Here is a 13888-nt window from a genome sequence, read left to right as displayed (position 1 = left end):
TTTCGGCGGGTTTCAGCGAGTTTCACATAAAAGCAATTACTTTTTTACGAAACCCGACTAAACCTTGCAATATCCGACAAAGTTATTGAAGTAGGCAACAGTGGGAGTGATCCTGAGAATCAGGGAAGTGTACACTTGTGGGAATTGAACCTGGGACTCTGGATTTTGTAAAAAAAGCAATACCAAGGGGAGGGGAATTACTTTTTTACAAAACCCGCCAAAAGCCGACAAAGTTATGGGAAGCAGGCAGCAGTGGGGAGTGAATCTGGGATTTGGACACCGATGAGGATTGAACCCGGGACTGCGAGAGGCTGATACCAGTGGACAGTGAGCTCAGAATGTACTTTTATTTCGAAACCTACCGAAATTGTCAAAAGTTATGGGAAGTGGGCACCATTGGGCAATGAACCGGGACTCAGGGAAGTGCACACCGGTTGGGAGTGAACCTGGGACTGTGAAAAGAGGAAATCAGTGGAAATGAACCTGGGACTATGGAAGATGGATACCAGTGGGAAATGAAGCCGAACTATGGGAGTTGGGTACCAGACGAGAATGAAGCAATTACTTTTTTACGAAACCTGCCAAAACCCGCCGAAAAACCATAGTCTCGGGTTCACTCCCCACTGTTACTTTCTTCCATAACTTTGTCAGATATTGGCGGGTTTCGTAAAAAAGTAATTGCTTTTTTTTAAAAACGAAACCCAGTCCCAGGTTCACTCCCCAATGGTGTACACTTCCCTGAGTCCCAGGTTCACTCCCCACTGCTGCCTACTTCCCATAACTTTGTCGGGTTTCGGCAGGTTTCGTAAAAAAAGAAACATCCATAAAAATACCACGTGTATTCAGTAAATAGATGTCAATTGTAGTCTAATATTCAGTATCTAAATTATTATTATTATTATCATTATTATTATCATCATCATCATCATCATCATCATCATCATCATCATCATCATCATCATCATCATCATCATCATCATCATCATCATCATTATTATTATTATTATTATTATTATTATTATTATTATTATTATTATTATTATTATTATTTTTATTATTATTATTATTGTCATGTAAATTTCAATATAATACGGCAAGTAATTCTCGGAAGTACATCGCTCAATTAAAAATGAATTTATAATGAATCGGGTTTGTCTTAGATGACAAAACAAACAAACAAACATCAACAACAAGGAGAACAACAACAACAACAGAAAAAAGCAAGATTTTAAAAAGTAATAAACAATAGAAGAGCACAATAATGAAAAACAACAACGCGATGATAACACATAAAAGATATTCGTAATAAATCGATAACTGATTAAATTACTCCAACTACTTGATTAAAAAAAAATCATAACCATAATCATAATAATGACGATGATGACGATTACAACAACAACGATAATAATAATAGTAAGTAATAATAATAATAATAATAATAATAATAATAATAATAATAATAATAATAATAATAATAATAATAATAATAATAATAATAATAATAATAATAATAATAATAATAATAAAAGAACAATAGTATATTATCAACATTAAAGTATATTTCAAGCAAATAAAATTATTAAAACAAAAGTTTTAAAAATATAAATAGACAGAAGGAATTTTTAAAAAATATGGGGAAAAAAAAAAAAAAAAGTTACCCTTACAGGGATTTGAACTCTCGAACCTTAAGCTCAGAGTCAAACAGCTTATATCCACCATGCCATGATGTCACTGAACTTTTAGAGACATTTAATCATGTCTATTCAGACATTAAAAAATGTATTTGACTGCCTCTCTTATTTTGATATTTTGAACTATGTTAATTGCACGATAGCTGAAATTTAAAAATTTCGATCAAAATATTTTTACAACTTTGAATCGGGCTGTCAGTTACTGCACGTGTTCAATCTGGAAGTAGGTCAGCAGTTCAACCGAGATTGTCGTACTTTTCACTCTCTCTATAAAAAAGAGTTCCTTATGGATACTGAATAGTGGCAAAGCACTATTCAGTATCTGATACTGAATAACCACTTCCAATAGACATTAGGCATGAAACAGTCAACATTGTTGGACCAGGCACTGAAGAACTGTGTAGAGTGTAGTGTAGTGGACTGAACATCACAAGAACAAGAAAAACAGCATTGGTGTGTCGTGGAGGGTAACAAATTAAAAACTTAAGGCATGGCTAACGAAACAGATTCTGAATCCAAAAGTGCATCTATTCCAAGAGGAAAACCAAAGTCGGGCAGAACATGGAAAACGGTCAGAACGGAAAGGTGAAAATATATTTTTAAATATAAAAAGAGACAGGTACAGATATATAGCCAAGGTGCTTCCGTAAAAACAATAGGCACAAGGTAGGAAATAGATACCCAAAAAAATATAATAATTAATAGCGAAGTGTTTATTCGCAGGGGAGGCCTTCCGAAAGATCGTTTGTATTTTCACCATGGACCTTTTACTATTACTAGGAGTTTAATAGAAATTCTAAATGTACCTCACACACTTGAAACCAATGTCATATGAAAGAGCTGGCAACACAGATTACAAAACAGTTTGAATTTTGTTTCTATCTTGATTAGAAATGTAGTTACGGCAGTTCAATTTCTGAAATTTCAGACCGATTTTTACCCCAAAATTACCATTGCAAAGTTGTGACCGAAATCGCGTAATGTTAATAAAAAATGGTTAAAACAGTCAATATGGAGTTCTTGTCATGTATTGTATACCAAAATGTTCGTCTTATCGAGGACATTGCATTTACATTAATAAAGAGGAAGATAAATATTTCAAATTAACACATTATTACATAATATGACGCAAATGTTACATAATCAAAAACTCGGCTAGCCGTAAGAAACAATTTGCTTTATCACTTTTGGAATTATCCCCAATATCTCACTGAAACAATTGCAAATAATTCCCCTCTTTGAATTAATACATAGAGAATAAAAAAGGGTTTGAGAGTATTTAAATGAAAAGATATAAACATGTTGTGTAATGACATAATGAGTTTATTTTTACCTATGGCAACTTAATTGCATATAAATAAAATGGTAGATTGAAAAAGTTCAAATAAATTGAAACAGATTCCCTATTATAGTTAGAAGGAACGTTCTGGCTTTTAATACTTTAAAAAATTCTGCTGAACCACTTTGGGTTTATTGCTATTACATCATTTGAACTGACAATCAATATAATTTCATCCCCCCCCCCCCCTTCTCTCTCAATGTATGGGGGTGTCAAAATGTATAACTAAAAGAACTTCTTACCATAATAATTATTAAGGCTAAGGCCTTTAGAATATGGATACAAATGATAAACATATGGGAAAGAAACTTGATGACTTGATGGCAAAGTAAAATAAAATTCAATTAAAGCAATTGGTATAAATCGATAAAATATCGATATTATTAATATCGAATTTCACAAAGAGAAGAAATATATGAACTTTTAAAACAAAAACTATAAAAAGCCCATAAATAAAGTTGGAAAGTATGTATTCAGAATAAAAACATAGCAAATAATAGTACTGAAAATATTATGGACTAAAATTAAAATAATACATAACTAAATTTAAAATATCAATATGAATATCGATATCGTCCGGCAGCCATGATGAGAAGATAATGTAAACATGGCATTTCGGCGCAGAGTTAAAAGGTGTCTGCGCATCGATATAGAGTCCTGAAATTTGGCATGAATAGAGTTTAGATGTTATTCTAAAAACAAGAGTTTAAATTTTAAAAACACACGCGGTAAATAAAAAAATAAATACATTTGAAAATTGTCAAATTTTAACTTCATATAACTTCTGGAATTATTAATGGATTTTTCCTTAATTGGCACCATTTAAAAGGAAATTGAAAGACGAAAATAATGATACCAAAATATCTGCGATATTCCTCTTTATAACGAAGTTATGCATCTTTAATTGAACCCCCCAAAACGCAAACGGCAATTTCCAGTCACAACTTTCCTATGGGCGAGTTGGGTCAAAATTTGACTGCCACTGCTGCTGCTCACTAAACTGCCTACTTTTACTTTTGTCAGGCGTTTATTTATTAAATTTGTCATCATATAGAGAGCTGCGCCGGGGTTACCAATACTTAGCTTCCTTATTACCAGGACCAATCATTCGTTTGGGGGAGGCCTTCCGAAAGCTCATGCATCCCAGTATTCTTGTTTTTTAAATAATTTTCTAGTAGGGGGTTTAGGAGGGGGGGGGGTTAGAGTTAAAGTCTCCCCCTCCCAAACCCCCCGCTTACCGTCAAAAGCAGTTTAGATTTGAAGAGGCATTTGTTTTCTATCAAAAAACATTCGGTACTGGACAATCCTTGATGAATTTCAGAAGTTGTGTTTGAAAGTATATCCTAATTTTTTTCATGATTCATTCCTCGCGAAATCGTGTGAGTTTATGTCTGTTACGTCAGGTGCCGTGCAAAAATAACAAAGGTTTTTTAAAAAGTTTATTGAGAAAAAGATACGGAAAAAAGTGTCCCCAGATAGGTATGCAATTTGATGCATAAGTGCAGTAAAAATTGGTGCGCAAAATTAGTTCGTAGAGGATGCGAGACAGTGTGTGAGTATGTGTGTGTGTGTGTGTCTCTTTCTTTTTTTTCTTTTTTTTTTTTTTGGAGTGCCTACGTACACGGTAACAGGGCATCTAGCCTCAGGATCTACGTACACTTAAACTGGTTTACCGTTGCAACATTCTGTCAGTGATGGTCCTCGCTGTCTTGACCGCACGCTTGTGTGTGTGAGTTATTTTTAAAAAAATCAAAACAGTTTTATCCATTAATGGCGAGATTCCATCTTACATTCCCCAAACTCCAGATCTTAGTCTTAATGTTATCATTAAAAGACAAGCTTTGCGATTTATAGTTTAATTGAAGCCCGAGTCGAAATATACTCTTACTACTGCTCTCTTGGTGGAAACGATTTATTCTGCATAAGCAATCTGGAGAAAAAAATCAGTGTCACTGTAAAAGTAAAAGGTTAAAATTTCACGAAGTACTCACCGTGAACACCGCTGTAACAATCCTTTGATCTACGTCATCAGGCAACCCATTGTTTCTTTCATCTTTTCCCATTCCCCCTTACTATCCCCCCGCCCACCTCTCTCTCTCTCTCTCTCTCTCTCTCTCTCTCTCTCTCTCTCTCTCTCTCTCTCTCTCTCCTCTCTCTCTCCCTCTCTCTTTCTCTCTCTCTCTCTCTTTTTCATAGTGTTATCCCTTCCCCTTCCCATCTCATTGTAAAATGAAAACGTTCTGCTGTTTGCAGATACATGTATGTTTGTTTTGTTTTTTCTCTCTCACCAGGCTAGGATTAAAAACCAAGACATCGGGTAATGGGTGTCTAATGCCAAAGTATAGATTATCTCTTTGGCCAATTTAGTCACGCATGTGGCAGCCCAGCTATTTATTATGTTCTGCCTATAACACACAATAAGTGGGATTTTGGGGGCGGGTACGAAAGAAATCAAGTAACCGTGCACAAGAGCTGTATCGAGAATTGGTTTCTGGGGGTCTTGCAAATACCAAATATTTCGAACTCCAAGACGTCTGGTTTGTTTTGCTATCTTGGAACAAACGAAACAGAGATGTCTTGATGTGTGACCAAGTTGTCTGATTTTGTGACCTAGATGTATCCTTTTGTGTGTGCAAGCCATGCAGGTAAGTACAGCGATAGCTTGCCAGTTGAGGAAAAGAAAAGGCAGAAGAAGCGTATCCGCATTTGAAAAACAAAACAAAAAAACCTGAAAAAACAAAACAACTTAACCTTTTAAAGGCGAATATCAATCTTACTTGGACCAAAAATAAAATCTTACTGTTTTTATCAAAAGACAAATAACAAATTACAATTTAATAATTTGAGCTTTTATATAGGGCAATATCCACCCAACGTGCTCAAAGCGCTTTTTATCAATATTCTTGCTGCTCTTATGGTGGAAACGTTTTTTTTTCTGCGTTAAAAAATAATATAAATGAAGACTATTATTTGAAAACAAAAAAATCAATGTCACTGGCAAAGGGTTAATTGCAGTACTCCTGCATCCTGTGAGACATCTACGGCACTTGCTAATCATAAAAAATGAAATAGCAATCAACAATACTAAGTTGAAAAAAAAAAGGAGGGTGGGGGGGAAGAGAGCAAACCCAGTAGCAATGCAACCTTTAGCGGTGAAATTCGATCTTTGACCTAACACCAAATCTTCTTTCTTCAAAAGACAAGTAACGGCAAAACGATTATAGACAATTGAAGTCCAAGTTGCGATAGTCTGACTGCTCTCTTGGTGGAAACTTTGTATTCTCCGTTAACAATAATAAAGATAAAAGTAAAAGCAAACTATTATCTGAAAGCAAAAAATTAGCTTCGCTGTTAAGGGGTTAAGAACACCTGCCAGCATCGTTGACATGCTCTACGTCACCAAGGTCACCAAGCGACACATCTCCCTTTCGTCTAAATGCAACCCCACCCCACCCCACCCCCACCCTCCACTCTCACGGTGGTGGTGGCGGTGGATAAAAAAGGCCTTTTTTCTTTCATTCAATCAACTTGACTGCTGTTGGACCCTAGTCCTCTCTACAAGTACAAGAAATCATACTCACTTTTTTTCTGCTCCAATGAAAATATCTACCCCCCCCCCCCTCCACTGGTCTAATTATTTGTAGCAGATGACAAATTTCTCAAAACGGTCACGTGACACTGTAAAAACAACACAGGAAGTTCATGAAAGCTTATTTACGGCATTTCCTTTGAACCGTGTAAACAACAAAATTTCGTTTTCATTCGACTCAACGGGTCAGATTGGCCGGTATTTTTTAACGAACTAAAGTTCTGAAAAATCAAAATGTTTCTTAGAAAGTTGAAAGATGCTAGTTTTTGAAACAGAGGTAGGTTTTTAAAAAAAATATTTATATTTTACGTGAATGCATGCTCAAGGCGAGTTGGACGTTCAGCAGAGGTTGGTAGGCCAAAGGCCCATCTCTCTAGAAGCATTTTAAAAACTCCAGAACAAACCTTCATAGATTAGTGAAAGTTTAGTTTCCTAATTTGACCATTGTTTTGATTCTCGGCCGCCATTTTGATTTGTGAAGTGTTGTGAAAGGTAGTGCCAGTGCAAAGCAGTCCTATGTTGTTGTTTTTTCTATTAGTATTAGTATTAGGGTTAGCTCGAGGTCGAAGGACTTTTTTTTTCTAATAGGGTTAGTTATAAGTCTTAGTAAAGGTGATAGGGTGTTTGTTTTTCCTGTTAGGGTTAGTTAAAGGTGCTAGGTTGTATTTTTCTAGGATTAGTATGAGTTCAGGGAATATTTGGGTTATTTCCCTGCACAAGAAGCTTTCAGAAGGCCTCCCATTCGCAGTAGTACTGCGAATAAGGATATCACTGTGGAATCACTATTTGCAGTAGTAGAAGTAGAAGCACTCTCCTGTCTCTGAAACTTAGTCTTTTTCCCCTCACTGAACACAACACAGTATTTTCTGTTCATAATGGCGTGTTGTCAAATGGCTTGAAGTTGAATGAGAGTGTGTTACTTTGAGAAGGAATGAAAAGGAGGGATGATTGAATAGGCAGTTTAGTGAGCAGCAGCAGTGGGAGTCAGATTGTGACCCAACTCGCTCATAAGTATAAGAATAAGAAAGTTGTGACTGGAAATTGCCATTCTCGTTTAGGGGGGTTCGGTTAAAGAATGCATAACTTTCTTATAGAGAGGAATATCACAGATATTTTGGTATCATTATTTTCATCTTTCAATTTCCTTTTATGGTGCCAAGTAACGAAAAATCCATTAAAAATTTCAGGAGTTATATGGAAGTTAAAATTTGGCAATTTTCAAATGCGTTTATTTTTTTAATATACAGCATGTGTTTTTAAATCATGCCAAATTTCAGGGCTCTTAATCTATGAGCAGACACTTTTTAACTCTGCGCCGAAAAGCCATGTTTTCATTATCTTCTCATCATGGCTGCCCGACGATATCAATATTAAAAAGTAGTGCGTCTTTGTACACCTCCAACGGAGGTGCATAAAAATGCCACATTATTATTATTTTTTTAAAATATTATTATCATTTACCTTTTTAATTTTTTATTTTTATTATTACTATTATTATTTTGCATTTCGTTGACAATGACAATGTGTCTGTTGTTGTGTAGTGATGGTGGTGGTTGTGGTTGTAGTGATGGTATTGATGATGTAGTAGTGGTAGTGATGATTACTATAAGGATAATGACAATGATGATGATGTAAAGGTGGTGGTGGTTGCTATAGTTTTGATAACGATGTGGAGGTTACTGAGGTAGTAGTATGATGATGTGGTGGCTGTAGCAGTAGAGGTATTATTGATGGTTACTTCTATTATTTGCAGGAGCACTGAGATACGAGTCATGAACAATGGCGTGAGTGTGTGTGTGTGTGAGAGAGAGATTCCTGGAACTTTATAAAATATATTTAATTAACTGTAAATAATACAAATGTACAGAAGAATTGTAATGTCTGTATACTTGGGTGGTAGTGGTAGAAGTATGAATGGTAAGGGCAGGTCGGCTTATGGGGAGACAGGAAATTTCTAGAAATCAATCGAAAATAAAAGAGATAATAGAAGTGTAGAAGTAGTTGAAGTAGTAATAGTAGTTGTAGTTTTAGAAGTTGTAATGAAGAAAATGTGGGGTAAGGAGTCCCTGGGGAGTGAAGAGGGGAAAAGCCCTCTATTAATGAGAGTGGAAAGTTGAGTAAATTGATAAAAATAGATAGATAGATGGAGGGAGAGAGAATAATAGTTTAATAGCTAGATTAAGATATAAATGGGTAGATGAGTACACAAGTAGAAACAAAAACAGATGAAAATGATAGGGTAGAGTCGGGTAGCTTCGACAATGGGTAAATTCGCGTGACCCTCCACCCCAAAGAAATAATGCTTGGTAAATATTTATGCTTTCACCCCTCATATAAATCTAAGGGTAGTATTTAAATTTTGTGTAGTCTTGTGTTAAGTCACAACTTCGTGCTTCAAAGATAATCGTGTCTCTGATATATTGATGGAAATCAATGGCTTTTTTGAGGGATTAAAGTGGCATGAAGTGACTGCCTTGTAGTTGTGTTAAAAGTCATCATCATCATCATCAGTCCCTGTCATCTCTGTAGTTTATTGTTTATTTGCCTTAGAGTAATAATAATAAAAAAAAACAATCACAAAAATAACCATGGTAAACAAATAGTGATGATAATGATCATGACAAATTAAATTACTCAAAGAAAAAAGTAATAACAATAATAAACAAATAAACTTTAAAAATTCAATTTTAAAAATGATTAGTTTTAAGAAAAATTTAAGTTGCCATAAAAAACTTGGATGTCACTTTCAGTATGTGTTTTAATCATTTTTATTTCCATCTTTATTTTAATTCAGACACTCTTCAATAAAAAAAGAAAAGTCTTTGAGAACGACTTGGGATCAAAAGATGGCGAGGAAACAAGAGAAGGCACAATTTAAAGAAATGCTTCAGAGCTTGAAGGATGCAAGTGCCCAGGAAAAACAGGTTTGGTCTTTTGTTTTTACTTCTAATTTTTGTTTTTTTTTTCAAATATTAATGCTTTGTAGGCATCATGTCTTGTCCTACATGCTAAGTTGGTTTTGATAGGGATTCCTCGTAAAGCACATTTGTTGGATATCGCGCTTTATAAAAGCTGAGGTTTTGCTTTGTGGGGGGTTTTTCATAGCATAGTAATATATGAACCCAGGTGGGATTGTTAGCATGATTATTAACTTTCCAAAGTTGAGACTGAATTTGCTTTGTGTCATATGTACAAGAGTGAGTCAAAAAGTAATGGAACTCTGCTTATTACTTTAAAACAAATCAATACCATGCGTTATACCTCAAATTTAAGTTTGTCAGCCGAGTAGAATGCTACTTCTCAGCATAGATTCTGTCTCTCAGATGCCACAGTCCACCTTTTTGTAAGGTCATGTATCCCATCCTCGTAAAACTGAGTTGGCTGAACTTTGAGCCAATTTTTCACTGCTGTTTTAGCTTCTTCATCATCTTCAAAGCGATGTCCCTTCATTGGACCAAAAATATGAAAGTTCGAAAAAATCAAGTCTCGTGAATTAATAAGGAAAGTAAGATAGTGTTGTCCATCATTTGATTAGCTCCAGTTTCTTGGCACTTGTGTGTGGAAGGGCATTTTCATGAAGAGACAATAATCGTCCCATCTAACTCAACAAATTCTTGCTTTCAGTTGCTTCAAGGTCTATTTGTACCGTTCAGACAGTAGCTCCCTGTAGTTGGAAATCAAAGAGGATTACACCTCTAATGTCCCAAAACACTGTTGGCATAATTTTCCCAGCTGATTTCTCATCTTTGAAGTTTTTGGTCTTTGAGGAAGAGGGGTGTCATCATTCCATTGATTATCTCTTCTACTCAGGTTCAACCCAGCTAAAACATTACGGTTATAAAATACCTGAGTTTTATAGACTTTACCAATGCATTTAAAAATGTTACTCGAGGTTTCTTCTTTAAAAACAAGAAATTCAATTACAGCTTTCTGTCGTTGATGGCTGTGGACAGCCAGTTTGAACTGTCATAACTTTGTCAAAATTTGACAGAATTAAAACTTTAACTTTTGATTTAAAGAGTATGTGTGTCAGTTTAATTGCGCCAAATATGACGTCACATGAATAATAAATTAACTTTTTGTCTCACCCTCGTAATTATAGTTTTACATTACTCATGGATGCCCTTGTTCCAGCTAAATCGGGAAAATCTTTTTTTAAAGATGAACACTTAAAATAATGATAATGATAATAAAAATAATGATATGATGACACTTATATTTTCAAAATGATATAATGCTCAATGCACTTTACATTGGTTAAAAGTAATAAAAGATGTTTAAAAATGAATTTCTTGTGCCTGCTAGATGAATATTTATCTTTTTAATTTTTTATGGGTAATATGCAATTTACTGAAGAAAGCTTTGCTTAAAATATTATCATATTGTCTCTGTGCAAATATTTTTAGGCCTTTTTGTTTTTGGCAAAGGGCATCCCTGATTACTAATCTGTTTATAATCATGGATGTATTCACCTAAAGAGCAGTAAGAGTGATGAGTCATCTGTGAAGCGACACAGCTCTCTGAGTGAAATTCTGATGTCAAGTTAGAGTTAGTGTAAACTCAAACCCTGTCTATTAAAAGATTCAGATGTCGTTTATTACACAGGGCAGGTTTGTGTAGCTATGTGGTCCTGTGGCTTGACACTCGCCTTCGGGTCAGAAGCTCCCAGGTTCAAGCCTTATTCATCACATAGATGAGTCCTTGGAAAAGGATCTTTACTCACATTCTCTCAACATGCTTAGGTGTAAATTGAGCACCTGACTGTTAGAAGCATTGTCTCTGTCTGGAAAAATTGTAATATTGCCTAACAGGCGTCATGTCTCTTTCTACATGTTACATCTTGCTGTTGGTCATGAACCCTTTGTAAAGTGCCTTGAGCAGGTTTAGTGGATATTGTGTGATGTAAAAGCTCACGTTTTTAAAAAGTTTTTTAAGACAAGTGCATATTCGTAGCCTCTCAAAATGACCCTCAGCTTCTGACTTACTCGTCCATTCTTTGGGTCTCTCTTTAGGCAACCTTATACACAGCATGCTTCATCCTACATGCTCATTGTTGCAATTGGTTTAGAACAAGTTTAGTGCATATTGCTCTATACAATTTGTTCATTATAGGAGCATTTATACTGCTCAATAGGCACTAAATTTAGGATCTAGCAAGTCATATTAAGTTATTTTTATATTTGGATATTGACAAATGGCAAACCACTGAGAAAGACTTGCATCTAAAGAGTTGATTGTCAACTAAGTGTAGATGGTTAATGTTAAATGAATCCCTCATTTTATTCAACTTTAACACTTCTATTTTGTTTTTGTTTTTCAATTTAAACAGAGGCAGAGGAAACTGATGGAGGAGAACAGAAAGAAGAAATTGGAGAACCAAAGAAAATCGGAAGTTGTCCAAGAGGTAGGTTTTGTAATATAATTCTTTACTATACTTCTGTGTCTAGGTTCAGAGCATATTTTTAAAATGGATATTGTTACCAACTACATACAGTAAGAAATTTTCACAAATAGCCCATTTAGTGGATATTGCGCTATATGAAAGCTCAAGTTTTTTGGGAGTTTTTAGTTGTTTTTAAAAAAAATTATTTCTTTTAGAAAATCACACTTTTAATCACACTTCAAATTGATCGGCCAAATTGTCTCAGTTTGTGACTTTTTAACAAATTGTGAGTCTTCTTAACCTGAAGTCATTTTTTCTGGTCAAAATTAAAAACATACAGTATACAGTGCACTCTAGATACATCGACCTTGCTTAAGTCGATTTTTACCCAAGTCGATTTTTTTTTCTTGGTCCCTCCCCCTTCTTCCTATATAACATTAGTAAAATAAAAAAAATTTAAAAAATCCACATAAGTTGATGTTCTTATCACTCATGACCACAATATAATCACAAATAAACAAGTATTTCCATTGGTTAAAAATGCTACCAGTAAGAATTTTCATTGGTTAAGAATATCCGCGAATGATTGGTGGACACCGATGTGATGTAGGTGCTTTTGCCTGATGTCCTTGTTAGGTCTAAGGCAAAGCCAAGCAATATAATTTCAAGATAAATCCATAAAGCAGCATGGGAATGAAAACAGGCTTAGGGGAAGTAAAAACACAATTACTTAGGATGATACGAGTATCTTTGATGGTTGTTGTATTATCTTATGCTGCTAATTTGAACATTGTGTTTATCATTCATGATTTCAAGTCGAATTTTGACTCTAACAAAATTTAAAGAAGCTTTTCAAACTCGGCAGATTTGGTTTTCTTAAGGTTTGTGTAATTTTCGTCTTTCTGCATTATTTTACAAGATATTTAATCCTTTATGCATTTTCTCGCAATTATAATAGCTATTTTTCTGCCACAAAAAAAAAAAGAGAGAGAGAAATCAAAGAGTCAAATAAATTTGATGGAATAAAACACTTAATTTTTCCTGTTTTATATTTCCTCCAGATAAAGGATACAACCAAGATCAAGAGAATGAGAAAGAAACACTTGAAATCAATTGAAACAAGATAATTTTTATTTTCAATTTTTCTTCCTCCTATCCATCACTCGACACATGAAATTACAGTCTGCATAGTTGGAGGTCAATAATGGCCACATAAGGAGTCCTCCTATTTAATCATAACACCTACTTTTATCAACATTTTTTATATATGTGTATAGTTTACATATATATATTATATATATATATATATATATATATATAATATATATATATAATTAAAGTGGAAATTGAGCTTTGCTTTGATTGTGAATTGCCATAAGATCTCAAATGGCAGCCATGCTATGCAACCTTACTGTTCTTGTCATTTTGTAAATAAATCCATTCTCATTGAAAGCTCGTTGTGAGTTGCCTTATTATTTTTTTCTTTCTTTTAAAGCATGTCAAAAATGAAACCGGTGTCCATATTTTTGCTAGAAAATATCTAAGTCTATGAAACAGTGCCACAAAGCAGGAAGAAAAAAATCCCAAATAAATCAACTGCAGTCTAATTAGTCTGGGGGTTTGTTTTTTTTTTTTTTGTTTTTTTTTTTTGGGGGGGGGGGGGGAAATTCTTTTTTTTTTTTTTTTTTTTTTGGGGGGGGGGGGGGGGAATTCTTTCTTTCAGCATCTTTTTGGCACTGTTTCATATTTTTATCGAGACTCCAGTACAGTTTCCTCGAACTAATTCAAATATCCCAAAATTTTTCCTTATTTTTTGTTGTCATGACATTCCTTCCTCAAATGTTTTCCTCGAAATAATTTCACCCAGCCAACATTTTTAAAAA

At 34.5% G+C, this 13888-nt stretch overlaps 1 protein-coding gene across 1 annotated transcript; it reads left to right on the top strand.

Moving 5' to 3' along the window:
• The first annotated feature begins 2031 nt into the window (after window positions 1-2031).
• On the top strand, window positions 2032-13286 carry LOC144968652 (coiled-coil domain-containing protein 86-like). The gene is made up of 4 exons (XM_078907204.1): window positions 2032-2279; window positions 9417-9546; window positions 11952-12026; window positions 13067-13286. Exons 1-4 carry the CDS (start codon window positions 2185-2187, stop codon window positions 13130-13132), a joined length of 366 nt encoding a protein of 121 aa, XP_078763330.1. The 5' UTR covers window positions 2032-2184; the 3' UTR covers window positions 13133-13286.
• Window positions 13287-13888: the final 602 nt, after the last annotated feature.

The sequence above is a fragment of the Berghia stephanieae genome, chromosome 3 (assembly GCF_034508935.2).
Source record: "Berghia stephanieae isolate SIO BIC M18660-M18661 chromosome 3, UCSD_Bste_1.3, whole genome shotgun sequence".
NCBI classification, from domain to species: Eukaryota; Metazoa; Mollusca; class Gastropoda; order Nudibranchia; family Aeolidiidae; genus Berghia; species Berghia stephanieae.
Note: the sequence above shows the minus strand (reverse complement) of the source record. Positions and strands in the feature narration are given on the sequence as shown.